The sequence below is a fragment of the Aspergillus sydowii genome, assembly GCF_001890705.1.
Source record: "Aspergillus sydowii CBS 593.65 unplaced genomic scaffold ASPSYscaffold_9, whole genome shotgun sequence".
Classification (NCBI taxonomy): domain Eukaryota; kingdom Fungi; phylum Ascomycota; class Eurotiomycetes; order Eurotiales; family Aspergillaceae; genus Aspergillus; species Aspergillus sydowii.
Window position 1 is genome coordinate 108,604 of NW_024467867.1, and position 26,143 is coordinate 134,746.

The 26,143-nt window shown below is 49.2% G+C and overlaps 14 protein-coding genes across 14 annotated transcripts; 7 read left to right on the forward strand and 7 right to left on the reverse strand.

The window, feature by feature from the left end:
• Nucleotides 1-464: 464 nt before the first annotated feature.
• On the reverse strand, nucleotides 465-1,732 carry ASPSYDRAFT_33427 (putative mitochondrial GTP/GDP transporter Ggc1; the record flags this gene model as incomplete). The annotated part of the gene is made up of 7 exons (XM_040845085.1): nucleotides 465-800; nucleotides 856-1,033; nucleotides 1,087-1,220; nucleotides 1,273-1,386; nucleotides 1,448-1,489; nucleotides 1,563-1,600; nucleotides 1,654-1,732. 7 exons carry the CDS (start codon nucleotides 1,730-1,732, stop codon nucleotides 465-467), a joined length of 921 nt encoding a protein of 306 aa, XP_040700128.1.
• A 631-nt stretch (nucleotides 1,733-2,363) lies between these two features.
• ASPSYDRAFT_47609 (autophagy-related protein 8) lies at nucleotides 2,364-3,162 on the reverse strand. The gene is made up of 3 exons (XM_040847463.1): nucleotides 2,967-3,162; nucleotides 2,591-2,823; nucleotides 2,364-2,525 (listed from the first exon to the last, which is right to left on the reverse strand). The coding sequence occupies exons 1-3, from the start codon at nucleotides 3,054-3,056 to the stop codon at nucleotides 2,492-2,494; spliced, it is 357 nt and encodes a 118-aa protein (XP_040700129.1). The 5' UTR covers nucleotides 3,057-3,162; the 3' UTR covers nucleotides 2,364-2,491.
• Nucleotides 3,163-3,908: 746 nt separating this feature from the next.
• On the forward strand, nucleotides 3,909-5,284 carry hem13 (coproporphyrinogen oxidase; the record flags this gene model as incomplete). The annotated part of the gene is made up of 2 exons (XM_040845086.1): nucleotides 3,909-4,155; nucleotides 4,185-5,284. 2 exons carry the CDS (start codon nucleotides 3,909-3,911, stop codon nucleotides 5,282-5,284), a joined length of 1,347 nt encoding a protein of 448 aa, XP_040700130.1.
• A 230-nt stretch (nucleotides 5,285-5,514) lies between these two features.
• ASPSYDRAFT_47614 (uncharacterized protein) lies at nucleotides 5,515-6,261 on the forward strand. The gene is made up of 2 exons (XM_040847464.1): nucleotides 5,515-5,573; nucleotides 5,650-6,261. The coding sequence occupies exon 2, from the start codon at nucleotides 5,780-5,782 to the stop codon at nucleotides 6,122-6,124; it is 345 nt and encodes a 114-aa protein (XP_040700131.1). The 5' UTR covers nucleotides 5,515-5,573; nucleotides 5,650-5,779; the 3' UTR covers nucleotides 6,125-6,261.
• Nucleotides 6,262-6,523: 262 nt separating this feature from the next.
• hsp70 (molecular chaperone Hsp70) lies at nucleotides 6,524-8,586 on the reverse strand (the record flags this gene model as incomplete). The annotated part of the gene is made up of 3 exons (XM_040845087.1): nucleotides 6,524-7,708; nucleotides 7,790-7,881; nucleotides 7,932-8,586. 3 exons carry the CDS (start codon nucleotides 8,584-8,586, stop codon nucleotides 6,524-6,526), a joined length of 1,932 nt encoding a protein of 643 aa, XP_040700132.1.
• A 1,343-nt stretch (nucleotides 8,587-9,929) lies between these two features.
• ASPSYDRAFT_33432 (histone H2A.Z-specific chaperone CHZ1) lies at nucleotides 9,930-10,400 on the forward strand (the record flags this gene model as incomplete). The annotated part of the gene is made up of 3 exons (XM_040845088.1): nucleotides 9,930-10,091; nucleotides 10,151-10,160; nucleotides 10,219-10,400. 3 exons carry the CDS (start codon nucleotides 9,930-9,932, stop codon nucleotides 10,398-10,400), a joined length of 354 nt encoding a protein of 117 aa, XP_040700133.1.
• A 520-nt stretch (nucleotides 10,401-10,920) lies between these two features.
• ASPSYDRAFT_59665 (SNARE domain- containing protein) lies at nucleotides 10,921-11,638 on the forward strand (the record flags this gene model as incomplete). The annotated part of the gene is made up of 4 exons (XM_040849735.1): nucleotides 10,921-10,931; nucleotides 10,996-11,196; nucleotides 11,269-11,362; nucleotides 11,435-11,638. 4 exons carry the CDS (start codon nucleotides 10,921-10,923, stop codon nucleotides 11,636-11,638), a joined length of 510 nt encoding a protein of 169 aa, XP_040700134.1.
• A 518-nt stretch (nucleotides 11,639-12,156) lies between these two features.
• ASPSYDRAFT_206580 (CDP-alcohol phosphatidyltransferase family protein) lies at nucleotides 12,157-13,070 on the reverse strand (the record flags this gene model as incomplete). The annotated part of the gene is made up of 4 exons (XM_040843906.1): nucleotides 12,157-12,328; nucleotides 12,386-12,522; nucleotides 12,577-12,950; nucleotides 13,007-13,070. 4 exons carry the CDS (start codon nucleotides 13,068-13,070, stop codon nucleotides 12,157-12,159), a joined length of 747 nt encoding a protein of 248 aa, XP_040700135.1.
• A 478-nt stretch (nucleotides 13,071-13,548) lies between these two features.
• Nucleotides 13,549-15,951, reverse strand: ASPSYDRAFT_120884 (putative microtubule binding protein HOOK3; the record flags this gene model as incomplete). Its single annotated transcript, XM_040840415.1, has 3 exons — nucleotides 13,549-13,740; nucleotides 13,884-14,006; nucleotides 14,044-15,951. Coding segments are annotated over 3 exons (2,223 nt in total), but the record flags the coding sequence as incomplete, so codon positions are not given.
• Nucleotides 15,952-16,635: 684 nt separating this feature from the next.
• On the reverse strand, nucleotides 16,636-17,089 carry ASPSYDRAFT_91593 (uncharacterized protein; the record flags this gene model as incomplete). Its single annotated transcript, XM_040852512.1, has 4 exons — nucleotides 16,636-16,741; nucleotides 16,813-16,822; nucleotides 16,879-16,906; nucleotides 16,958-17,089. The coding sequence occupies 4 exons, from the start codon at nucleotides 17,087-17,089 to the stop codon at nucleotides 16,636-16,638; spliced, it is 276 nt and encodes a 91-aa protein (XP_040700137.1).
• A 963-nt stretch (nucleotides 17,090-18,052) lies between these two features.
• ASPSYDRAFT_156190 (putative mRNA cleavage factor complex component Pcf11) lies at nucleotides 18,053-20,302 on the forward strand (the record flags this gene model as incomplete). Its single annotated transcript, XM_040842534.1, has 6 exons — nucleotides 18,053-18,220; nucleotides 18,317-18,760; nucleotides 18,814-19,526; nucleotides 19,576-19,771; nucleotides 19,824-20,192; nucleotides 20,252-20,302. The coding sequence occupies 6 exons, from the start codon at nucleotides 18,053-18,055 to the stop codon at nucleotides 20,300-20,302; spliced, it is 1,941 nt and encodes a 646-aa protein (XP_040700138.1).
• Nucleotides 20,303-20,714: 412 nt separating this feature from the next.
• On the forward strand, nucleotides 20,715-22,198 carry ASPSYDRAFT_70360 (Gfo/Idh/MocA family protein; the record flags this gene model as incomplete). Its single annotated transcript, XM_040850504.1, has 4 exons — nucleotides 20,715-20,874; nucleotides 20,941-20,961; nucleotides 21,020-21,544; nucleotides 21,594-22,198. Exons 1-4 carry the CDS (start codon nucleotides 20,841-20,843, stop codon nucleotides 22,196-22,198), a joined length of 1,185 nt encoding a protein of 394 aa, XP_040700139.1. The 5' UTR covers nucleotides 20,715-20,840.
• A 300-nt stretch (nucleotides 22,199-22,498) lies between these two features.
• On the reverse strand, nucleotides 22,499-23,456 carry adk1 (adenylate kinase ADK1; the record flags this gene model as incomplete). Its single annotated transcript, XM_040842558.1, has 4 exons — nucleotides 22,499-22,904; nucleotides 22,964-23,118; nucleotides 23,185-23,237; nucleotides 23,294-23,456. 4 exons carry the CDS (start codon nucleotides 23,454-23,456, stop codon nucleotides 22,499-22,501), a joined length of 777 nt encoding a protein of 258 aa, XP_040700140.1.
• Nucleotides 23,457-23,767: 311 nt separating this feature from the next.
• On the forward strand, nucleotides 23,768-25,347 carry rpn8 (proteasome regulatory particle lid subunit RPN8). The gene is made up of 3 exons (XM_040847465.1): nucleotides 23,768-24,290; nucleotides 24,342-24,613; nucleotides 24,666-25,347. Exons 1-3 carry the CDS (start codon nucleotides 24,107-24,109, stop codon nucleotides 25,269-25,271), a joined length of 1,062 nt encoding a protein of 353 aa, XP_040700141.1. The 5' UTR covers nucleotides 23,768-24,106; the 3' UTR covers nucleotides 25,272-25,347.
• The last annotated feature ends 796 nt before the right edge of the window (nucleotides 25,348-26,143 follow it).

Consider the following 26,143-nt stretch of genomic DNA (forward strand, 5'->3'; position numbering starts at 1 on the left):
TCTCAGATTAGATGCATGCATGGATGACAGGGGTTTTTGCACTATATCTACCACTAGGTAATTAAGTATGAATAGATAGTCTGCGGTAGGTTAGCTCTGCTTCTGTGATGAGTTGTGACACTTTTATACAAATGATCATGGGTTGGTCGCAGTATAACCATGAATCCTAGCAATAATATACGCATATATATATTCGCAGCATTCCAAATATATTCCATCACTTGCTTGCCGTGTCAGTTACGTATATGCATAGAGTAAATGATTAAGAGGAGTTTATTGTTTTCATACCCTAACAGGCCCGCCAACCGGAACCGATAACACTTTGTCTATCAAATACAAATAATAAAAAGCTGCCGTGATTCCAGACAGCCTAATGAATATAAAGAAAAATAAACGTGCTATTAAACTCCATTTACCGTATATCGCTTTCCTTAGGTCTTATATTTTCGGTCATGTTGGTTTGATTATACGACCTGGCCAAAGGCAGGAATCAACGTCTGAGCCAGCCAGAAGCTGAAAACGAGCTTGGGTCCGGTCATCAGAAGCTTAGGTGTCAGACCCTTGAAGAATGACGTGACACCTTCGTTCTTCATCATGTTGGAGACGATACGGAAGCCAGACTCGGGGTTCTCGAAGTTGCGGTTTTGAATGCGGGTCTTGATCACGTCGAGGGGAGCAGAAACGATAAGAGATGCGCTAGCACCGCAGACGGAGGCAACGAAGTTCTGAGACCACGAGGCCTTGTTGTAGTCCTCCAGAGCGTAGATGTATTCCTTGGCGAAAGCAGATCCACCGAAAAGCTGCCATGACCAGTCAGCCTCAAATCCCAGTAGCAAAGTGATTAGAGATACATACAGCGAATGATCCAGGGGCGTTACGAGCGGCAGTCCAGCCAGCTCCACGGTAAAGTCCCATACCCTCGTCAGAGATAATCTTGAAGAGGCCACGGCCACGGAAAGCTTCGGGGTTTGTCTGACGCTTGATTTTCAGAACATCGAGAGGAAGCAGGACGATTTCACCAATGCCAATCAAACTAAGTATACAGTCAGCACCAGATCAAGAATACCGTATCCCCAACACACGAACCTTCCAGCTGTTGCGTGCATGATAGCCTTTCCGGTGCCCTTTCCGAAAGCATTGTCGAAATCGGTACCGTGGTGCTTCGCCAAATAATCGCGAGCGAACGGCTGACCACCGTACTTGTAGATGCGTTGGAGGACCTGAGGTATTTGTGAGCCAATGAAAATCACGGCCACCATTTCTTGTACCAACCTTGTAACCAGCGGCATAACCTAAACCGGGGAAGAGAGAGGTGAACTTGCGGCCAGCAGAGGCAGTGGCGTACTCCTTGAAGACGACTTGGTTGAAGCCACTGGCAGACGTAATCTAGGACACAATCGCATCAGTTAAAGGAGCAGCCTCAACTATGTGGGAAAGCGGAGCTTACTCGGGTCTGGTTGCTCATCAAACGCTTTGCCGTGGTATCAACCTTTCAACTCAGTTAGCATATGAGAGGCGGTGTTTGTGACGGAGCGAAATGGCTGAGGGTCGAGTCATCGTACAGGGTGGAAGACGAGGAGTTCCGCAATACCAGCGGTTCCTGATGGCTGTTAGTCACTGTCTCGCTCCTGATTAAAGTAATGGCACGCATACCTGATCCAAGCAGACGAGCAGTGGCAGATTCCTTCTTGACATCCGAGGATGCGGAACCGTGAGCAACTGCAGGTGACATTTTGATTGTGTTTTTATCGAAGTCGTATGACCGAAGTTTTTGATGTTTTTGTTCTCACAGGATGAAAGGCAGTAGATACGAGAAAAAAAAGGAAAATTGAATCACCAAGAGAAAGAAATCCCAACCCGAGAACCGTGAAAGCAAAATTGGACGTCGACGAAGGAGAAAAAGCGCAAGCACAGGCCGAAGACGAGAGAAAGAGAGCGAGATCGCAGCAGTCCCGACGGCACTTTTTTCTGCGCCGAATCGGAAAGCTTTGGGGCCTAGTTGCGCTAGTCCTTTTTGGTTAGCCAGGGCCCGCTCGGAACTCTCGCTGAGATAAGCCACTTCTATGTAAGTTAACTATGTAACTACTCGATGCTCCACTTCCTCTACATTCTCTTCAAGGTTACTTTGACTCTACATAGATACAAAGTCCAGCGAATATAATTCCATTCTAGTGACTGCCTTTCAAGCCTTGATTTACTGACCAAACTAAGGTTACAGCGTCATTCCAGAACGGTCGCAATTCGGAAACAATCGCATCAAACGTCGTGCGGGTTGGTCGTCATAAATTGAAAAAGGAAATTCCCAAGAAGTCCATCAAAATCAGCGCAAAAACTCCTGTGACAACGCCCGAGATATGAAGCCACCGCGGATTCTAATTGCCTCATCCCAGGGCCGATCCAGCTTACAATCGGAGCCGGAGCTGGATCTTGCAAAACGAGATATTTTGACGGCGGGGACAATTAAGTGAGATGATACAACGGTGCTCCAAGTTTAGCAGTCTCCGAATGTGTTCTCGCCGGAGTATCTAATAAATAGTCAGTCAACAGCTACCAGGGAAATGTAGCCAGCTGGCTTGGGGTAATAACGTACGTGATGTATAAGAAACCGTCTTCATCCTTGTGCTCTTCGTAGATGCTGCTCATCAGAGCAGCCGTTGGGGGTAATACCTCATCAACGAAGATAAATATGGCTTTTTCGGGAGACAGCTTGATACGCTTGCGGATGACGTAGACGAACTGGCCAACGGTAAGGTCTGCAGGCACCAGGTACTTCTTCTTGTCGATGGTCGCAATATCTGACTTTTCAACCTTTTCGCAGATCACCTAGACGTAGGTAGCCATATTAGCATCTTGAAGAGGCGGTGAGGGAAAGCTCCGAGGTTCATGATGAAGAATCACTTAAGAATAACATGAAGACGCTTAGGGGATATTCTGTTAACATAAGGAAAAATAAGCCAAGAACATACCGGAATACGGTCAGCATATTTCGCTCGAATACGCTCGGCTTCAGCCTTGCGCTTCTCGTAGGGGTGCTCGTCCTTGAACTTGGAACGCATGGTTGGTATTTGGAAAACAAGATATGGATACGGAAATGAAGCTGAGCTGGTTGAGCTGAGAGAAAGAATGTACAAGTGTCCTAAATGGACGGGATATGGCTGCGGTGGTTATGAAGTTGATGAAAGCAAGATGAAGGTAAGAAGGAGGGATGGATGACTGGAGGAGAGAGATGTAGGCGACAAGCCCCGCGTCATGTTACTAAGGATGGCTGATAAGGCGCTGGGGACGGGGGCGGTGAGGCCCCACACGTGAGTCAACTGTCATGTGCCCCCTGTAGTCAGATGTAAAGGTATTCACGTCATTCACGCTCACACATGAATAATTGAGACCTTAAAGTTTGACCTTAATTCACAAGCATGTAACGGACAGCCTCAAGCGACCGGGATCTGGTGATGCTTGAGGGTGTGGACCTGTCCGCAGTGCTACGGCTTGAGCCTCCACTTGATCCGCGGCTAGAGGAGCCTGTTCCAGACTGCAGTGCCAGAAGTACACCAACAGGTACCTTGCAGAGTCATCATCCTTCTGGACGAGTCACCTGAAACATCGAGTTTATCTTTCGAATCTGACTCACTTCCAAGCTTCATTCTGCAGCTCATCAGCTCCTCCTCAGCCCCTCCAGAATCACTCGTAGTAGTATTCTGGTGTGCAAACACTGCAAACATGATATTACAAACAAAGCAAACTCTACCATGGCCTGCACGGACTCTTGAGGTGGTCCCATCCAAGGACGGACCAGCAACTTTTCGATCCTCTCTGTTGCGACCTGGGGTGGTGCCATTGCCGGAAGAATAATCAACGAGGACCACCTGATGTTTTGGCGGACCAGCCGATACTTTTGATATACTCCAAAGATGGCCCTTCCCCGATCACATAGCATGCCTCTTCGCAGGTCGCTGCGCCAGGTTTCAGCTCAAACCTATCGCAAACCGAATTACTTCCAAGGGACTTTCCGCAGGTTTTACTCAGCACAAAATCAGCACACGAAGGAGCCCTTTACTGTCTGGCGCCCTTATCTGCGATTGGCCGTCGGTGTCCCATTCATTGGGGCTCTCATTTACTCCATGGTATTACTCTCGGCTCGCACATATACTACTTGCGGTTCGCTGACTGTATGATGTAGATGACAGGCGAAGTGACCGATCTTGACTCTCCGTCAATTGTGGAAATTGACGAGACCCTGAAGAAGCAAGCCGTCATAAGCGAAACTTCACCAATGCGGTTGCGCATGGAAAAGCTGATTAAAGATCATCAACAGAAGATTGCGGAAGAGCTTAGCCGGATAGATGGGAAGCAATTCAAAGCAGACACCTGGACACGGCCAAATGGAGGTGGCGGTATATCCTGCATCCTGCAAGATGGAAATGTTTTTGAAAAAGCTGGAGTGAATGTCTCCGTCGTCTACGGACAGCTACCCCGCGCAGCGATCGAGAAGATGCGAGCAGACCACAAGTCCTTTGTGGGCACTGACGTCGACTCTTTGGACTTCTTTGCTGCTGGACTTTCTCTGGTTGTACATCCTCATAATCCCATGGCACCAACAGTCCACTTCAACTACCGCTACTTTGAGACATCGGACCCGAAGGATCCCATGAACGGCGACAAGAACTGGTGGTTTGGCGGCGGCTCAGATCTCACCCCAAGCTACCTCTTCCCGGAGGACGCCAAACATTTCCATCAAACTATCAAGGACACCTGTGACCGACACGATGCGACCTATTACCCCAAGTTCAAAGAATGGTGCGACAAGTACTTCTACATCCCCCACCGCCGAGAGTGCCGCGGTATAGGCGGCATATTCTTCGACGATCTCGACGCCAACTTCCTCGAGAGCACATCTCACTCATCACAAAACCCACAGGAGACCCTCTTCTCATTTGTTTCCGACGGTCTCGCCTCCTTCCTTCCGTCTTATGTCCCCATCATCGAACGTCGCAAGGATATGCCCTTCACCGAAGCTCAGAAGGAATGGCAGCAACTCAGACGCGGCCGCTACGTTGAGTTTAATCTCGTGTACGACCGCGGCACAAGCTTCGGGCTAAGAACACCTAGTGCCCGCATCGAAAGCATCCTTATGAGTCTCCCACGGACCGCATCCTGGGCCTACATGGATCCCGTGTCGGGCACCCGGACCGAAACGCAGGTGGAGGATGAAGAGATACTCGGTGAGGATAAGGCTGCTGAGAAGGAGATGATGGATGTCTTAAGGCACCCCCGCCAGTGGGTTTAACGTCTGATGTTGCTGATCTAAACCCGCACATGAAAATTATATATGTACCATATCTAAGACATTGTATATTCTGCATTATTTTATTGCGCATCACTCCTTACTCATTTTTAAACTATATCAGACTATATAGACCCTTGTTTGATCTGCAACATCGTGCGCTCAGGACTTGTACGGTTGTGCCTTTGGTGAAAGTCACGTGACTGCGCATTTCACGAGTATGGAATTTCTTGGAACTTCCCACTCCGAGCAAACATACACCCACATACAGAGTACAAAGAACGTTATAAAGGTGGGATAAACTTAAACTACTACCCAATTAAACCATGTATCATCTGAATTTTAACTCATACTTTCTTTGAACCCAGTCATTTACCGTCCGATAATATCTATTTGGGAGTCTCCCATAGCCGCACCCTACACCTACATCCATATATACACCACGCACAATGCCAGTCTACCTAATCTCGAAGTAAGTCATGCTCTTCCCAATTCCCGATGCCGCCCCTTCCCTCAACCCATACACCAGCCCAGCCAGTCCAGCCAGTCCAGACGCCGTTGCATCCCGTTCCTTACCTCATCCAACTTCATCTAACCACTCTCTCGGGGGTCCGCAAACACAGAGCTGCAGACCCGCTCTTCGCGCTGGCAATTGGCTCGTCAGCGGCGCTGCTTCGCATTAGACGCGAAGAGAAGGAGAAGAATCCAGACTCTGCAGCAGAAATTGGATATGGGACTGTTTTGGGGACTGGTGGTGAGAGGTTGAGGAGATGGTGGAATGGGGAGTTTGATGGTCTTGTTGCCGGTGGTACGGATGCCACTAATATTGCTCCAAGGCAGTGATCGTTGTTGCTGTAGCAGTCTTGATGTAATTTATGTTATGAAACTTTTTTTCTTTTTGCTTTGGTTCGGCTCGCTGAGCGAAGATTTGGGTTTTGTCATATATATAATAAAATCTTCTGACAAATTCTACGAACATTTAAAGTTTCTACAAGTAAAGGGAAGATTTGAAGTATTAATGTCTTCATTCATTGGTACCGGAACTTTTTTTTCCCTCCCAATCCGCAGTTCATCATGTATCAAAACTAAAATCTATGCTGTCATGCGCAAATGGATCCCCATAATCTCGTAACATAGGAAAGAAAAAAACGCATAAGAATTAAGACAAGGAAGCGTTAGAAATAAAAAACACATTAGACGCCTGAAAAAGAGGAGAAACCCAGCCAAGTGCTTTCAAAGCATTTAGTCAAGGTCATCGTTCTCCTCGACTTCACCGTCAGCGCGGGTAGCACCACCGCCAGGGGCAGCACCAGCACCAGGGGGAGCACCACCAGGAGCACCGCCGGCAGCAGCGTAGGCAGCAGAGATGATGGGGTTGGCAACACCCTCGAGCTCCTTCTGCTGGGACTCGTACTCGTCCTTCTCGGCAGTCTGGTTGGTGTCGAGCCAGCTGATGACCTCGTCAACCTTGTCGCTGACCTTCTTCTTGTCATCCTCGCTGATCTGAAGCTGGCCCTCACCGATGGTGTTCTTGAGGGAGTAGGCGTAGGACTCGAGACCGTTCTTGGCCTGGATACGGGCAGCCTCAGCCTCATCCTCAGCCTTGTACTTCTCGGCATCAGCAAGCATGCGCTCGATGTCCTCCTTGGACAGACGGCCCTTGTCGTTGGTGATGGTGATCTTGTTGGTCTTACCGGTACCCTTCTCAATGGCGGAGACGTTCATGATACCGTTGGCATCAAGATCGAAGGTAACCTCAATCTGAGGAACACCACGAGGAGCAGGGGGGATACCAGTAAGCTCGAACTTGCCGAGCAGGTTGTTGTCCTTGGTGCGGGCACGCTCACCCTCGTAGACCTGGATCAACACACCGGGCTGGTTATCGGAATAGGTAGAGAAGGTCTCGGACTTCTTGGTAGGAATAGTGGTGTTACGCTTAACAAGAGCAGTCATGACACCACCAGCGGTCTCGATACCGACGGACAGAGGGGCGACATCGAGCAGCAGGATCTCGTTGGTGGACTTGGAGGAAGTGTCACCGGACAAGATGGCAGCCTGAACAGCAGCACCGTAGGCAACGGCCTCATCGGGGTTGATGGACTTGTTGGGCTCCTTGTTGAAGTAGTCGGAAACAAGACGCTGGATCTTAGGAATACGGGTGGAACCACCGACGAGGACGATCTCGTGGACGGAGGACTTGTCGATCTTGGCATCACGGAGGACACGCTCGACGGGCTCCATGGTGGAGCGGAAGAGGTCCTGGCAAAGTTCCTCGAAACGGGCACGGGTGATGGAGGTGTAGAAGTCAATACCCTCGAAGAGAGAGTCGATCTCAATGGAGGTCTGAGCAGCAGAAGAGAGAGTGCGCTTGGCACGCTCGCAAGCAGTGCGGAGACGTCGGAGAGCACGTGCGTTGGTGCTCAAGTCCTATCATGCAAAGTTAACCAAAAAGAACCAAACCAAGGACCATGTTCATATTCAGGCCACGAGAAATGAATTAATTCATACCTTCTTGTTCTTTCTCTTGAAGTCGTTAACAAAGTGGTTGACGAGACGGTTGTCGAAGTCCTCACCACCAAGGTGAGTATCACCGGCGGTCGCTAGTCGATGTTAATCACTATCTAATCGAGTAAGAAAGAATTTTACGAACCTTTAACTTCGAAGATACCTTCCTCAATGGTCAACAGAGACACATCGAAGGTACCACCACCAAGATCGAAGATGAGCACGTTGCGCTCACCCTCAACCTTCTTGTCGAGACCGTAGGCGATGGCGGCAGCCGTGGGCTCGTTGATGATACGGAGGACGTTCAGGCCGGCAATGAGACCGGAGTCCTTGGTGGCCTGACGCTGAGAGTCGTTGAAGTAGGCGGGAACAGTGACGACAGCATTGTTAACGGTACCACCGAGGAAAGCCTCAGCAGTCTCACGCATCTTGGTCAGGACCATAGAGGAGATTTCCTCAGGAGTGAACTCCTTGGTCTCGCCCTTGAACTCAACCTGGATGACGGGCTTGCCAGTCTTGTCAATGATCTTGAAGGGCCAGTGCTTCATATCAGCCTGGACTTCAGCGTCGGCAAAACGACGACCGATCAGACGCTTGGCATCGAAGACAGTGTTGTGAGGGTTCATGGCGACCTGGTTCTTTGCGGCATCACCGATGAGACGCTCGGTGTCGGTGAAAGCCACGAAAGAGGGGGTAGTGCGGTTACCCTGGTCGTTGGCAATGATGTCGATGCGGTCATCACGGAAGACACCCACACAGGAGTAGGTGGTTCCCAAATCGATACCAACAGCGGGGGCCATTATGTCTGTATGTATGTGCGGAAGCGGGATTCGTTAAAAAAAAAAAAGGGTGGTGTGAAATGAAATTCGTAAATTAGCGGGGAGGGAGAAAAGAGACAAGGGAGGATGATAGAATGTCTCTTTAAGATGGGGAATTCGTGAATGGAGAGGATTGATTTTGGAAGACGAGGGGAAGAAAATTGTGCGAGGGCAAGATTGATATACTGGTGGGCGGTGTGTTGCTACTCCAGCGAAGCTTCTAGCAAGCGACAGCTTCGATGGGCATCCATCGGGTTCGATGGCCTTCTGCCCGCGGCTCGCTGGATCTGGGCCTCCGATTGGCACTCTACGTCTTTCACTATTGTTCACTCGAGTGAGATTCTGTTTCAATTCCCTACTGTAATGGTATTTTCGTGAGAGCGCTCGCCTATTCTTGAGGCTGCAGGAGTCTTCGAAAGTCAAAGACGGCCATAGTCATGATGACGCTTTGACAGAGCTGGAGGCAAAAAAAAAGCTGGACCCATCTCGACTTTGGCGGGGTCGGATGACGTAACAGAAGGTTCACTCTCTTTCGCAGAGTCGCAGTTCTTTGTGTTCTCGGCGCTCGCCTCGCTTCAGGAATCTCGACGAAAGATCGCAGCTTTTCTTTGTCACCCCGGTAACTTGGGAAGTTGGAACTCTTCTCTCTGGCCCACTTTCTGCCTTATGGACAAGGCAGGCAGATCGCATTCAACAATTGGCTGCCCAGCCCACTTGTTTGTCGAACAAGGCACCACACCAGGCACCGGCAGACTCTGCTGTTGAGTCTCGATCCCAGATTCAATGGATTGAGAAGTCGTAGTATCTGTTTAACTTCTACAGGTATATTGCATGTTCAAAATTATGGGCATTACCAGTCAACCGCATCAGGCTTCGAGATTCCCCCAGCTGAGACTTTTCAGTTCTGTCGTCACCCCTGCTTTGACATCCGTATATCTCGTGGGATGCATAGCTCCAAATCACATATTATTGAATTCAATGCTTGCGCACCTTGTGAAGCGTAGACCGGAGTGAAGTTAATCAGATGTTTTGTTAAGAGTCTCAAGGGCAAAGGTCGTCACGGGAGCGGCGTTTTGATCGACCGCCCCTCGCAGCCAATCAACAACAACAATCGCCTCGAGGTTCGACGGGACCAAGAGATTCTCCCTTGCAACAACAACTGAGCTTCGATCTCGCTCTCCCAGTCCTTTTTACTTAAACTCGTCTCTATACCCTTGAGTTTTTCCTACCTCTTTTCTCTCCTCAGCTATCTTAGTCTCTTCCGTAACCCTTCCTTCTCTACCTCCACTTCGTTTAACCTCCAAAACAACTACCCCTCCCTAACAATGGGTGACAACAACCAAGCCACTTTCCAGGGCAACGACCCTGCTTCCAATGCCCCTGACGCCGCTGCCTATGACAAGGGCAAGGGCAAGGCTGTCGAAGACCCCATGGACGTGAGCATGGACGAGGAAGATGAAAGTGAGGAAAGTGAGGCGGAAGAGCCTGTATGTGTTCGTGACCGCTTATTTAGGGTGCAGCTAGCTAATTTGATTCTGTTACTTAGATGGCCGAAGGTAAACAAAGCCAATCCTAGCGTAACTAAAAGGAGGGGACTAACAACGATAACAATAGATGACGATGACGATGACAACGACAACCTCGAGCCAGTCTCCGCCGATAACATCATCAGCGGTGGAAGACGCACGCGCGGCAAGACCATCGACTACCAGGAGGCTGCTGGAAAGATCAATCAAGATGAGATGGACGAGGATGAAGATGATGACGAGGAATACGAGCCTGCCGACAAGCAGTGATTTATCGGAATATCTAACGACACCAAGAAACGTATTTGGGACTGAGCGACACTCGGGTATTCAAAATAGGCGCAGGGTCATTGGGGGGTTTCTCATTTACTTCAAATTTCAATACTCAATACCGTGGCATAACCACGAGATTGGACGACAATGAATGATTGCATGCCTAGACAAACAACCGTACCTCATCTAGTCAATTCTCTATGTTTTGTTTGGGGGGCTACAAATACAAAGTAAACGCTGCCCGGCTCTCACGTGCCTGGCCGCCAGTTCGGCGCAGCGCAAGCACCCATGTGGCAGCCACCGTGTTCTCGATACAGTAAAGCAGTTTATCTCGCCGCAAGCAGACCACAAAGTCCATAACATTTATGTCGAATGAGCAGATAGGCCTTGTTGGACTCGGATCTTATTATTTTTTTTTATCATGATGTGCGCCCACTAAAATTGAATGGCCACTTCGCAAATCAAATAATAAGCTTGATCAAATCTATTTCCCTTCTCCGCATCCCATACCTCCGCTATGGCTTCACGGTATGGCAACACTCGTCCCTTTATATCTTTTCTATAGCTTCAAATTAATCTAACATGTTATTAGATTCCCTCAGTCCGATCTACACCGACGGGACCCTCGTGCATCTTCATCTCTATTCGACTCCTACAATGGCGACTCCAGACCAGCGAGCAGGTCCCCCGGTAGTGTTGGTGGATACGGGTACGGGGGTTATCCAGGAACCGACAGGCCCGTGAATGGCAATGGAAGTGCGGGAGGCTATAGAGGCGCGACTCCGAATGCGAAGTACGTAGCGGGATACGAAAACAAATCTGAAGCGTCAAACTCCAAAGCAGTACTAATAACAATATTATGTAGGGGTCATTACTCGGACGCCGTGCTTTCACATCTCGAGTCGCAGAATGAAGAGGAAGTTGAAGGGATTTCGGCCAAAGTGAAGATGCTTAAGGATGTAGGTTTCTCCCAAGCTACCACTGGGGCCTATCTCTGGTTAGGGTTTCATATTGATGATGTGTCTGATTAGATCACAATGGCTATCGGAGACGAAATTCGCGACACGACACATATCACAGACCTTAACGACTCCTTCGAGAATACACGGACCCGGATCCGGGGAAATATGAACCGCATGCTGCGCATGGCGGAACGCACGGGTGTCGGCTGGAAGGTGTGGGTTGGATTCTTCGCCCTCGTCTTTCTCCTCTTCTTCTATGTGTGGATTACTTGACGCCTCTACTTTTTCTTTTCTCGCCTTGCGAGCTGTCATTGCGATTGCGACTCTAGCCAGCTCAAGGAAGCGTCAATTTAACGGGGAAGCATATTGCCCGTGGTGTTCGGTTCAAGGCTGTTTTCAGGTCATATTTCACCCTACTTAATAATTATTTTGACGAGGCCACGCATACTCGGAGTTACTCTTCTTTCTTTTGGACCTTTTCTAGGTGACCTAGTTGTCAATGATACTCCTTTGTACTCAAAGACGAACGAGTCGTACTGTATGTAAATAATATGCTAGACGAGAAGAGAAAGTTGCTTGACTCGATTGTTTAAAAAAAAATAAAAAAATAAAAAAACCACTACCTCAGTTTATCCTTTCCTGAAATTTCGAAAATCGGTGCCACAACTACGGGCCTCATGCATGGGAAACTTCCCACCTAAGTAATCGGAAACTGTCAATCGCTTCGTCTCTTGCTTTGTAGCTGAATCGCGCTTGTAGGTGGTACTGCCAATCACGTTTAATCCAACAGATTACTCCTCTCTCCGCGGGGATCTACTTCGACGTCTCTCCTCAAGGTCGCCTTGAGCAATCCACTTGCTAGCCTGGACAAACTGAACCACATTGACATATTGCTTGTAGATCATGAACGGAAAAGAAACGCAAAAGAGGACCTGGGGCCAGTAATGGTTGATTTTGTTTGCCCTACCGTAGTTAATAAATGACTGAACGTGGTTTCTTTGCTCATGGAAAGTGACATACCGAACCATCTCCATTGCCCCTGCACCCGAGGGTGAAGACCAGGCCTCGAGTGGTGTGCTAAGGTCTGATGAGAATGATAAAAGGTATAGCGCGATGAAGCACAGCTCGTTGAGCGTACAGACAGTGAAAAGGACATTCTGTAGTGTGTTAGATGCTCATCTCGGTCAGTTATAAACGAGACAGAAACATACAGAACTCGAATAATAAACCCTCAAAGCCCAAGGCCACTCTTCACTGATATCCTTGTGACCCCGAGTCCCGCCCCTAGCCAGACTGGCGTACATATGAATATAATGACTGGAGTAGTCAAGGCTAATTAGGGCTTGGAAGAGTATGCCCCATTTAGGGAAAGCGCTCGCTAGAAATACGAGGAGACAGGTGGTTGTACAACGGTCAGTGACCATATCTAGTACAGCGCCGAACCGGCTTGACTGGTTTAGACGCCGTGCGGCTGCACCGTCGAGGGCATCGAGGAGGCAGGAGATGCTGTACAGCAGGGAGCAGGTCCGTGGGTGGTAGGGCATGTAGTGGAGGGATGCGACAGCGAATATGATTCGGGTATACCCTATGCAATGGCTGTGAGTTCAAGGAAATAGATAGAGCTCGGGATGGAATAAATACCTATGAGGTTTGGGATGAATAGAAAGACATTCTCTTGCTTGCTTACTACAGCGCTGGGGGGCATTGGATATGAAGGTAAAATCGAGTTGAAGAGCAATAGGTTAGATATTCATTAGGACCCTTGGGTGCTAGTAAGCAGATATGTACATTGGGCGGATGGTCAGATATGCGTACCGGATTATTAATTCGCGGCGCAATTCTGTTGCATCTTAGTTAGGCACCGATGGCCAATATAGTAAGCGGGAAGAGGAAACAGCCCCTGCAGGGGGTGGCCGCGGGCCCGAGTTGGGGTCCGGTGGAGCTACATTGGGTGACATCGTCATGGGACACTATTCAGAAACGACATACTTTTTGTAGGGAGGGTGGTAATGATGGTTCAGATATATTCTCTCTATCAACAATATGGTATATCAAGATATAGATGATTTTGTACAATAACACAAGAAAACATTACCGCCGCTAATATCGAGTGACAGATCAGAATGCGCAAGACACAGGGGTATGTACAGATAACAAAGTAAATAATGGAGCAAAAACAGCCATTACCGACCAGCAACAGCACTCCTTTGCCTAGCAAGCCAGCCCTTGTGAGCATCAACAAGCCCAGCAGCGCCATGGCGGTATCTCGAGGTAGGGATGTTGTTGGTACTGTTTTTACCTTGGAGTTCATACCAGGATGAACTCATGAGGGCGAGTTCCCGGGTTAAAGACTCGATCTGCTTTTGAAGCTCGAGCTGCGGAGGACGTACTTGGTCAGTCAGGGCTCGGTAGGAAGATAAGATGGATCCCTTAAATGACGACGAAAGTATTGAGGATGGATTATAAAGGCGAAACGGGTGAAACATGATCTGGGTGCCAAATCAAACAGCCTGCTTACCTCGCGTTCTCTACTAACGGTTTCTTCCTCACCATCAGTGGCTTCGGTCTCTTCGGCTGCCTTCTCGAGCTCGCTTATTCGATCTCGCAGGAGTTTGATTTGTTCGTTCTGTTGGTGAATATACTAATTGATCACGGAGTTAGCGATTTTCCCTTGCCACCCGTATTATCATGTTCATGTTCAACGTTGAGTGGTCACCTAGGGTGATTTTGACGGGTTTGTGAGGAGTTTTAGAGGAAGACCGGAAAGAAGATTGGGAAGAAGACGCGGAGTTAGTTCCACACAAGCCACCGGGGACGTAACTGTAGTCTTGAGAAGTCGACCCCACCGAAGCATATTGAGATTCAGAAGATGCGGAACATGATGTGCATTCTCCGCTGCTCCAGCTATCTTGACCGTCGTCTTCGAGTGCCGGATGTAACGGGGGCTCTGTAGACTCTTTCCTTGCAAGACGACACCTAGGTCTCAAAGGGGAAGGTAAGGGAACTCTGAAAAATTCACTAACCTGTGCACGTTGAGCCAGCCTTTCGTGGTCCTTATCTATCAACTCCGAAATCTGCCGTGTGAGCCCTTCGAGAGACTGTTGGATAGCCTCCGAGCCTTCGCCAGTCTGTTGTGATATAAACCGCGCAAGCTGTTCTTTTGCATCTTCGAGCGGTTTGAGCATCTCTTCGAGTAGCTTAGCCTTGTCCTCCTCTTGCATTGCCATGTCTTCAACAAGTGCCTTATCCGGCTCCTCTTTAGGACCTTCCTCGACTCCGTTGATTAACTCAGGGTGCTCTTCTTCTCCGAGAGACAGCGTTGACTCCTCGAAACCAGCAGCTTCCAGATCCTTTTGTAGGTTCCCGTGGACACTCGGTGTCATGATTCCGGTAGTAGGAGTCCGACTCCGGGGAGACCCTAGATAATCATCGTCTGTTCCTTCCAGCTCACTAATTCTTCCTTTCAACTGATGGATCTCTTTCTCCGCGCCTTCCGCGCGCCTCCGGAGCTCTTCATTGTCCAAATCGACGTTGCTTTTCGTGACGGATATCTCACGAGCCTCTCGCTCAGATCGCGCAAGAGCATTCTTACATTCCCTGAACGCTTCGTTGAGCTTTTGTTGTTGCACGTCATATTCCATCACCTGCTTCTTAAGCTCCTTCTTCTCGGCCTCGAGGTTCTGGTTCTTCGACTGCAGCATCTCAATTTCCTTCGACTTCTGCTCGGCCGCAAATTTGGCATTGCGGTTCGCGTTTACATAGTTATTCTTTTCAATGTCAAGCTTATCCCGTACAGACTGGTAGTCTTTTGCCTCGCGAAGGAGTTCGTCTATTCTGATCGAGAGCTTGCCGTTCTGCTCAGAAGCTATGAACAGTTGTTCCTCTAGTGTCGCGATCTCCTCGGTTTTCTGGTCAAAATCCCTTTTGCTGAACTCGCCTTTGCCGGATTTCAGAAGATCGATGCGTTCTTTCAAGAACTCCAGGTCTTGCTTCATGTTGTTTTCTGTATATTCAAGCTCGGCCACACGTCTATCCTTTTCATCGTACTTCTCTCGTAGCACACTGTTCTCCTGCTTGAGTTCTTCTATTGTCTTCACCAGCTGGGATTCTCGTGATTCACGCGCTAGGTCGTCCAGTTCGTACTGTCCTTCTTCCACGTTCTCAAGAAAATCTTGGAGACTCTCCTGGATAGGGCTGTCCAGTTTCTGAATGGCATCACCGTATGTCTCATAACTCGCGGTGTTCCCTTTGGCGGTGATAGTGGCAGCAAAGAAGACAAGCTTCAGCAGCTTATCGGCATCCCTGGCCGAGTTGTTTTCCGCGAACTCTATCAGATTCGGCTCCGGATCCAGTCCTCGAGGCCACCCCTCTGATTTCCGCAAATCAAGGATGTTGTGCTGTAATCGTCCATGTATAGTAACCAGGTTCTCTAAGTTCGACTTCTTGGGATCGGTCACATCGGGGAAACGCTCGGGGTCGATGTCGTGCAGGATATCCCAGATAATTCTTCCATCAGACAGTTCTTCCAATTGTTTCGGCTCGCCCACCAGATCGAAGCTGTTGACCCATGCCAACAGGGCTTCGGTATGGGAGACGCCATGCTGCTCCGGGTCCATCTTGGATGAGCGCGGGGAGCCGGCGAAGGGAAAGGAGAGGGGGTAATCGATTTGAGGAATGTTCGGGCGGCTAACGGGTAAATGACTCTGTTAGTCGTGGAATTAATCGCGCCCCTGAACTCGAGGGAAGGCCGGTTAAGGTCGTTCAAAATGGGTTGTGTGGATTGGACGCGTGAAACAGTCGACTCGACTTTCGCGACGATCCGAGTAGATTAGGAGGCTCTCGGCAGTCTAGTCCGCAGGTGTCGGCGGGTCCTGGTACCTGAGCCGGGGAATTAAGTAGTATACGCCGCATATATAAAGCCGAAAAAGCTACAAGCACCCAGGAAAACGTTGAGAATTCGCTTCATAATTCAGGTGTTGGACGGACTAGTTTAATATCTCATAACTTGCATTCATTATAAAGAATAATAACCGCGATATTCGTGACAACTAACAAAGGCTCGACAAGCATTGTGTATTATCCAATTCATTCAAAACGCCATAATAAAAGAATGTGTTTGTCTGCAATACATAGCGCCGATAGAGATACAAGAATTCCTTTTCCTCTATTTCGGCTAATCTCTGTCGTAATTCATTACAATGTACCCGAAATCTTGAGGGCATTCATGTCGTTAACAAAGCCGAGACATGCGGCAACCAAGGCATCTCCATCTACGAGATTGATACAGGCTGGTCCTGTTCGATATTTGGTTTGTACTCTGTCGATTCTGTCGAGATCTGCTGGATGGCTGCCTCGGGGGCGTCCGCGGAGAATCCCCTGGGGTAGTTAGAACCAAGTGCTCGGGAGTTTAAATAGGGATTAACCCCGTGCATCTGTAAAGAACATACTTAATCACCACTAGGGAAAATATGTCAGCTGTGATTCAACGCACTCCAGAATGGGGAGGTTCTTACAGGAGTACTCATGAGTGATAGTGCCACCCTATATGTACCTTGTCAGAACGTCTTAAGTGTCGGGAGCATAGAAACATACAGCCTTCTTGACTGAATCTTTCGCGCTATCAATGACAGAGTCTGGTGTGTCCTTGGGGTAGGTGACGAGGATTGAGTTGGCAAGTGCAAGAGGAAGTAGGCCCAAGGCGACAACGCCGGAGAGAAGTTTCATGTTGATAGAACTAGGATGAATCGGGAGCGGGCTGTTACTTGTGGTTCCGAAGTAAATGCAGTATTCGACTACAGCTAGCAGTTCTTGATGAGAGGGCAGATATTCAAATAATTTCAAGCTCGAAGGATGAAAAAACAGGAATCGTCCGCCGCATTCAGTGGGATGACGGCATGCAGCCCACCGCTGAGTCAGCACAGTCACGCTCCGACTTTCTCTTCCCGAATCGCGAGCCTTTGCAATTCACCCTCCGCTCTCGCCATCCCATCCCTCATCCTTTCATTGTTTCCTGAACTCGACATCACGTCTCTGGCGCTCGTATTTATCTTCTTCTGTTCATATTCTTTGCATACATCGCTCGCTCACGTTCACGTTGTAGGTTTCTCGAACGGCATATCTTCCTTTCATCTCTCACGTCGAGCCACCTTTACTAGTTACGGTCATTGGAAGGATCAGTCAGGGTGGAATAACATCTCATGTGGTAGCCTAACAATCCAGGGGTGGATTATCGTGGTTTCTTCGTTTCTACTTTTCGGTGATACTGGGTGCAGGATTGGCGTCTACGTCCTCTAGTTGTTTTCTCAGGTTGGACCAAGATAGCTAGCAACCATTTTACAAGTTTGGACACTTTCTCCAGCTCTGTTTTCATCAGCCCGCTTTTATTGGAAGGCAAAGGACGTGAGAATAGAACCATATCTTCACTTAGTCAAGGGGAAACCTGAAGAGACACCGCAACAAAGAAGAAAAAGAAAGCTGTGTTAAAAGAAAGACAGAAAGAAAGAAAAAGTTGCGAAGGGTCGCACCTAAGGAAAAAAAGAAGAAGAAGAAGACAAAAAAGAACAGGAAAAGGAAAAAGTGCAAGAAAAAAAAAAGAAAAAAGAAAAAAATCGATATCCATCGGGGCTGACTGACATTGTTCTTTTCCATCTACAACCTCTTTCCACCTACTCACCTGTATCCGCCGTCATGTCAGCTGCGCTGGCCTCTGATGAAGTCGCCGAGGACTACAAAAACTCCTTGGAAGATCTAACTTCAAATGACAGGTTTCAGATCAGCAATTTGACTGTTATCGCAAAGGAAAACACAGAACATGCGATGGCCATCTCCCGCGTCCTGGAGAATCACATTCGAACAGTAGGTGACATCTCTTAGACTCCCCTTGTGTTTGCCGTTATGGACGACTTCCGTGTAGTTTTTATGGGATGAACTTGTTCTAATCTTACTTTGTAGACACCACCGGCTCAAAAGCTGCCTGCGTTGTATGTAGTCGACTCTATCGTGAAGAATGTAGGCACTCCCTACACTCTATTTCTTGGGCGGAATATGTATCAGACTTTCATGAACGCCTACACGCTAGTCGACTCGCAAACTCGCAGGAAGCTGGACGAGATGTTGAAGACATGGAAAGAGCCGGTTCCGGGTTCGCTGGATACGAGGCCGGTCTTCCCACCTGATATCACCCGCAGCATTGAGAATGCCCTAATCAAGGCGAGGACTGCTGCCCTTCAGCAACATCAGGCTAGGGGCCAGCAAGACGTCTTCAATCGCGGTCGTGTTGGAACTCCCCCTGGTTGGTCAAATACACTTACACCTCCACAAAACGCTGTTCGGCATCCGCCGACTGCAACCCCCCTGCAAGGCCAACGACTGGCGCCAGCAAACGGATATCCGACAGTAAGTCCTATATGATTAATCTAAGTGCAAGCACGGATCTCTAACGGTGGCAGGGTGAAACGATCCCGGTCCGCTCTATTTCAACACCCCAGCTTCAGGCTCAAGAAGTCGACATCACATCCTTAAACCGTGATGTCGAGGTCCTCATAGCTGCTGCTCGAAATGAATTCGCGAACAATCCTCTCGACCCATCTGTACAACAGAGATTAAAAGCTCTTCTAGATTTACAGGGCATCATGCAGCGCCAACAACTCACACAGGAACAGTTAAAACTTGTCCGTGACCAAGTATCAGCGCTCGCTCCCAAGGGCTCCAACCCGCAAAGTCAACCCGCTCCACCACACCTCCCAGTCACATCAACTCCAACTATAGGCACTCCACCTGTCGCGCAGTCATTCTCTCAGCCACTTCAGCAACTCTTAAATCCAGGTACACTTGCAGAACTCATCAAAGCTACAGCTGCACGACAGCAATCCACTCCGCCACCACAAGTACCCACCCTGCCCCAAATCCCCGTCAGTAGCACTCCGCAAATACCTACTTCAGGCGCAGAAAATCCGCTTGTTGCAGCTTTAAGGGCGAAAGGCCTCCTACCTGCAGCATCTGCACCCCCGGCAGCACCAGTCCCTCCACCTGCCGCAGGTGGTACGTTCCCATTCATAGTACCTGGACAAGTACGATACACGCCACCCGTACCTACACCGCAAGCAGTGAGTACTACGGATATACAAGTTAATGTTCAAATGAACACCGCATCCATCAAAATGTAAGTTATGCCTAGTAGTTATTCGCACGGGCTCTAATCGATTCCGTAGCCCACGTAACATGTTGATCGCTAGTCTCTACGAGGCGCGTTCAAATAGATGCGGTACCTGCGGTCGTCGGTTCTTTGCAACTGAAGAAGGGAAAGAAAAGAAAGCACGACATCTCGATTGGCACTTCCGAACTAACCAGCGGATGGCTGATGCCGCTAGGCGCGCTCAGAATCGCAGCTGGTACGTCGACGAGCGGGTAAGAAACAATCTCCCAAACTACGTTTCTTACTAAGTACTAATTCAAACAGGATTGGATAAAATCACGGGAACTGGGAGATGATCAAGTTATCGCAGACACTGAGGCTGCAAACGAGAACGTTGCCGGAACCGAAAACAGTCCCTCAAAGAAGGGCCCAGCTAAACAATGGATTCGAGCACCTAATGATGCCACATTGCGTAACACTCCATGTCCCATCTGTCAGGAAAAGTTCGAATCTACATGGTCAGAAGATGTTCAAGATTGGATCTGGCAAGACGCAGTCAAAGTGGGTGCTCGAGTATACCACGCTAGCTGCTATGCGGAAGTGACCAAGGACGGCACGACTCCCATTCGGCGAGAAACTCCATCAGGACGGACAGGAACCCCAGATTCAGTGCTGGGAAAACGGAAAGCTGAGGTGAGCTTGACCTAGAAGAACTCGCGATCTCCTTGTGCTAGGTGCTAACGTATTTCAAGGGAACCAACTCACCTGGTCAAAACGCGCGGGTCAAAACAGAGCCAATGTGAGCTTGCATAACAAGTCTTCGATACTACCAACACCTGGATTTATTCACGGCAGTTTCTCTGAATATTTACTCACCCATCATGGGGTTGTTTCTTTTCTTTAATTCCCGGCCTGGGAGGTTTGCATTTAGCTGGCGGTTGATTTGCATTGCGCGGCGATCCCCCAATGTTTTGACCTCAAGGTCTACAAGGTGTTGATGTCGGTTATATAGCATCTAGTGGATTGGTGCTTTGTATATAGTGGCATATTCTTAGACCCAACCCAAATAATCTTTTTTAGAACAGACGTTTCTCCGCATTGGTCCCAGACTTTCAGTGTTAATTATGGTTGGTTATTAATTAATGACGTCGGAAATGGAAGGCGGCCCGCACGGCGTTACTCACTCCGTGGAGGAAAAGGAATACTACGCTGTCTCACCTCGCACCATTATAAATACTTCACGACATAGTACATTGACCTTGTCCACGTTTTACACCTCCTCTCTTCTTCGTGATCCCCATATCCTTTTCAACATACGTTGACCACACAATTTTATTCGACATGGCTCCATACAACGTTCGGTGGGGTATCTTGGGTACGACCCCTCCCACCTCTCTCAATACAAACACCAACACTAACAATGGCGTCAATTGAAATACAGCCACTGGTGGAATCGCAGATGGTAAGCAAGAAACAAACCATTCACACCTCAAAGGGAAGCACACTAATTGACTGTCCAGCCTTCGTCCGCGATCTCCTCCTCGACCCCGCGGCCCGCTCGGCCTCCGACGTCTCTCACACCGTCGTAGCAGTGTCGTCTTCGTCGTCCGCCTCTCGCGCAGAGAAATTCATCGCTGATACCGGGATACCATCTCCCTGTGCCGCGTATGGCTCCTACGAGGCTCTCGCGGCCGACCCCAACGTTGATGTCGTCTACGTTGCAACCCCCCACTCGCACCACTTCCAGAATGTCATGCTTATCCTGGAAGCAGGGAAGCACGTTCTCTGCGAGAAGGCATTTACAGTAAATGCTCAACAGACAAGAATCCTTGTTGAGACGGCACGGAAGAAGAACTTGTTCCTCATGGAGGCTGTGTGGACAAGGTATTTCCCGCTGAGTATTGAGATCAGGGACTTGATCAAGGCTGGCGCCATTGGTGAGGTTCTGCGAGTGAGCGCAGACAATAGCTTTGGTGGCGTGGAGAAGTTTAGCACTGAGCATCGAATGGTTAATAAGGATTTGGCTGGGGGAGCTCTACTTGATCGTGCGTTCAGCTCTCCACATTTTCCATTCCGTTTCATGTTTTAATGCAGGTATATGTTCAAATGCTAATGTGGGTACAGTCGGTATTTATTCTCTAACCTGGGTGTTCCAAACACTCTACCACACACTTCCCAAGGAATCAAGAAAGCCTCCGTCGCGCGTCTCTGCTCACATCACACCTTATCACCTCACCGGCGCAGACGAAGCAACTACAATCCTTCTATCGTTCCCGACAAGCACGCCCGCAAACGCCAAACACCCAGGCGAATCCCAAGCTATCGCGACAACGCACCTCCGTGTATGGACAGACCCCGACGAGACCAATGCCGCTCGACCTGCGATTCGTATCCAGGGCACGAAGGGTGAGATCCAGGTTGATGGGCCTGCGTTCCGACCGACCGTGTACCGTATTATTCCTCAAAAAGGGGAGGGCGATGTCAAGGAGAAGAAGTTTACCTTCCCGTCTGATGGGAGGGGTATGTATTATGAGGCAGATGAGGTGGCGAGGTGCTTGAGGGATGGGAAGTTGGAGAGTGATACCTTGTCTTTGGAGGAGAGTATCGTGATCATGGATGTAATGGACGAGGCAAGGAAGCAGAATGGCTTGACTTATCCGGAGAAGATTGAGTCAACTGTCTATCCTACGCAGCTGTAGAACCGAGGCAATAGTCTTCCAGTTAAGGTTGCAAGGCAATAAACTAATTCGAGGATGGGTCCATCTCATTCAAAACACGGCCTTTAATACTATTGTACATAGTGTGAAGTCTCGCGGTTGTCTATATATCGACTGACGCCTGAGACAGTTCTTTTCCAACAAGTTCTATCCCTTTAAAATAAAGACAGAACAATCCATTTATGATTCCTTAAGTAACCGCTCATGCCACTATATCAAGGAATTGGCAGCCTGCACGGCTTTGGCATCACTGCGTACATAAACAAAGGGAAATATAGCTTCTTAGTTTCTGAAAACACCGAGAAGGCTCTTCCACACCTGGCCAGGCTCCTGGCTGGCATCGATTCCCCGCCAGATGCCGGTCTTCTTGTAGTACTCGCAGACCGGGGCGGTCTGGTTGTGGTATGTAACCAGACGCTTCTTGAGGGCGTCGGCATTGTCGTCGGAGCGCTGAATAAGAGGCTCACCAGTGACATCGTCCTTCATGGCGTCCTTGGGAGGGTTGAAGATCTTGTGGTATGAGCGTCCAGAAGCAGGGTGAACCAGACGTCCGGTAATACGGGCAACCAGGAGGGCGTCGTCAATCTTGAGCTCGATAGCGTGTTGGAGCTTCTGGTTGCTAGCAACAAGCATCTCGTCGAGGCGCTCAGCCTGGGCGACAGTGCGAGGGAAACCGTCCAGGATGAAACTAGTAGATGTCAAAATCAGCATTATGTGGTGTGAAAGAGAGTAGAAAATAGTACACACCCGTTCTTGCACTCCGCATTGCCCTCCAATTCGCTCTTGATCATGTTGACCATAATCTCGTCGCTAACCAAACCACCCTGATCCATGATCTTCTTGGCCTCCCTTCCGAGGTCGGTCTTCTTCGCGACTTGGGACCGCAGCATGTCACCAGTGGCCTAGGGGGAAAAAAAGTCATCAGCCGCGCGAGTCCGACATACGAATACCGAATGTGAATTGCTTACCAGGTGGCAAACGCAGTACTTCTCCTTGATCTTCGGGGCCTGGGTACCCTTGCCTAGTCTCCGAGTCAGAAGCTGATCATAACAACCAAATTTGTATGTCCCAACGTACCAGCACCGGGGGGTCCCATAAGGATCAAGCGCATTTGCTCCGTGACGGTCTTAGGCTTGGCTTCACCGCCAGGAAGCCGGCTTTCCAAGTCCTCAATGCGAGCTTCGAGCTTTCCGATCGTGGACTTGAGTCCATCGACCACCTCGTCTGTGATGGGAGCCATTGTGGAGGGAGAACTTGGTGCGGAAGGGGAGCGATAACTCTAGCGAAAGAGCTTATCTGGGGAAGATCGAGGGAGAGGTTGGGGAGGAGGAAGTAGAGCAAGGCGCAAGGACGGGGAAATGGAAGGGAAGGACGGGAACTGGATGCTGGGGTGAAGAAAACGAGACCGAGAGCGGAGGACGCACCCGCTGCTCCGAGGCTTGTCTCCGGCTTTTGTCGTCGCCATCCGCCGAGTCGCTCAGACAGATTCACGAGAACATTGATTGTGTTTCCACAAACTTTACAATAGCTTAAAGTTAGATTTACGCTCTTGATAAGTGCAACCGCGGTGAAATAATCACGGAATGAATAGAACATGTGGCTTCATGCCTCAGGCCACAAGGCACATGTGGCTTTGGTGGCTTTGGTGGCTTTGGTGGCTCCAGCCACTGTGGCTCAAAGAGAGCTCCAGCGTCAACTGAGGTAACTTACCTAACTGACGCAGAGACAACCAACAACCTGAGCTTTCCATCTCTCAATCATCACCGTCAGCCTCCACCATCCGCTTCGAAGCTCCCTTTCTTACCTCTAATAACGCTCTCATCCCGACCTATCGGACTCCTGACTTCGATCTATCTCCGGCTTCTAATATATCCTTGATTCCGCTCCGCCATGCCTGCCACCACGGCGGACACGCTCTCGCTCGTCACGCGGACCGTCACCGTTGCTCCATTGGTACTTCTCTCCGTCGCAGATCACTATGGACGTTCCGCAAAAGGTACCCGGAAGCGGGTGGTTGGTGTGCTGCTAGGAGAACACGTAGGAGGGAATGTCCGGGTATCAAACAGTTTCGCTGGTACGAGCTTGCACCTGAGCCGTCCTGTCATCACAAGCTAATGCAATCTAGTCCCCTTCGAGGAAGATGAGAAAGACCCCTCGGTGTGGTTTTTAGATCACAATTTTGTCGAGTCAATGCGAGACATGTTCAAGAAGATCAACGCTCGCGAGAAGCTGATCGGGTGGTATCACTCTGGACCGAAACTACGAGCTTCCGATCTCGAAATCAACGAGCTGTTTAAACGTTACACGCCAAACCCTCTGCTAGTTATTGTTGATGTGCAACCGAAGGAGGTTGGAGTCCCTACTGATGCGTACTTTGCGGTGGATGAGATCAAAGATGTAAGTTCCGCGGATCCTTGGCCGAATGTCATGCTCATTCTCTGTTCTTCAGGACGGTACCACTACCTCCAGAACTTTCGTGCATACCCCATCCACAATCGAAGCGGAAGAAGCAGAGGAAATTGGTGTGGAGCACCTCCTCCGAGACATCAGAGACGTTGCTGTCGGAACGCTCTCCACCCGCATCACATCGCAGCTACAGTCCCTGCAGGGCCTGCACCTCCGCCTGCGTGATATCGGCCAATACCTCCAAAAAGTTCTCGACCACGAACTACCAGTAAACCACGCCATTCTTGGCAACCTCCAGGATGTCTTTAACCTCCTTCCCAACCTATCCACACCGGCAACGACGCCTCGTGCTGGCGGCGAGCCAGAACAACCAACAGATAACGCTGAACTGGCCCGCGCTATGAGCATTAAGACGAACGACCAGTTAATGGCCATCTACTTAAGCAGTTTGGTCCGTGCTGTCACTGCATACCACGACTTGATTGAGAACAAGATTCAAAACCGACAACAGCAGGAGGAAAACGAGCAGAAGAGGGAGCAAGAGGCCAATGCCGCGAAGAACGAGAAGGAGGGTGCACAGAAAGCTAACGGTACCGCAACTGAGCAGAAAGACGACCAGGAGTCCAAGGAGAAGACGAAGAAGCGATAGACAGGCACCGAGTGAATGTGACATGATCTAGATGGGTGCATCGAAATGTACACTATGATTATTTCGAAGCTAAAGTCTTAGTATTTACGTATGCCTACAACGTATCCCTCACTGCATTGTCAAGGCTCGTAGGTTTAGTGTATATTATACGACTAACGCAGGTAAGAAATACCCCTCTCCAGCTACGACTGATGCATCCAATCTTACAGGCGGAGTACATCAGTCCCAGAGACTTCACCGGCTATGTTCTAAATCATGGTGCGTTATTTACCGCAACTCTCGTCTACATAACTTCCAGCATGGTTTATCTGCGGAATACTCAAGTACTGATTCGGCCAACTCTAACATACGATTGTGCGATTGTTAACTTAGTACAAGGCAGAGTTGGTTCCTATCTGGGAATGCTCAACGAGCGATGTACCCCATACTCCAGTTACGAACCCTGCACAAGTCATGTAAGGCGAGGCAAAGCTTTGGTCTCTGCAAATTGATAAAGATCTGATTTCTGTAGTAGCAAATGGACATTGAAAAGGTCCCCACAAGTAGATGTTCCTTACGAGCCATCCAACCGCATCAACAAACGACCTTGTAGTTCCTGGCTTATGCAACAATGCGTATATCAATTCCAGATTCATGCTCCAGGCATAGACTTTTTCCTTCATAGCCTTGCTCCTCAAATGGGACGGAAACGCTCGCGAGTGGTCATAAAGAGAGCGATGTTGCTCTCGATATCAATCAACAGAGATCAACACTCAGGTCTCTTCTGCATTCAATTTCCTAAGTCGACAAAAAATTGCAAACCTCAGCATGCGCTTCACAAACATTCTCACTGGTGAGTCCTTTAGCCCTCCTCCGTTCAACGACCCGCTAAT

Coding starts and splice junctions, on each gene's coding strand:
- ASPSYDRAFT_47609 (XM_040847463.1), bottom strand. CDS start 3,056: ATGCGTTCCAAGTTCAAGGACGAGCACCCCTACGAGAAGCGCAAGGCT. Junction 2,824..2,966: donor AATATGCTGACCGTATTCCG/GTATGTTCTTGG, acceptor ACCTACGTCTAG/GTGATCTGCGAAAAGGTTGA. Junction 2,526..2,590: donor GACGGTTTCTTATACATCAC/GTACGTTATTAC, acceptor ACTATTTATTAG/ATACTCCGGCGAGAACACAT.
- ASPSYDRAFT_47614 (XM_040847464.1), top strand. CDS start 5,780: ATGCCGCCCCTTCCCTCAACCCATACACCAGCCCAGCCAGTCCAGCCA.
- rpn8 (XM_040847465.1), top strand. CDS start 24,107: ATGCCTGCCACCACGGCGGACACGCTCTCGCTCGTCACGCGGACCGTC. Junction 24,291..24,341: donor GGTATCAAACAGTTTCGCTG/GTACGAGCTTGC, acceptor AATGCAATCTAG/TCCCCTTCGAGGAAGATGAG. Junction 24,614..24,665: donor CGGTGGATGAGATCAAAGAT/GTAAGTTCCGCG, acceptor TCTGTTCTTCAG/GACGGTACCACTACCTCCAG.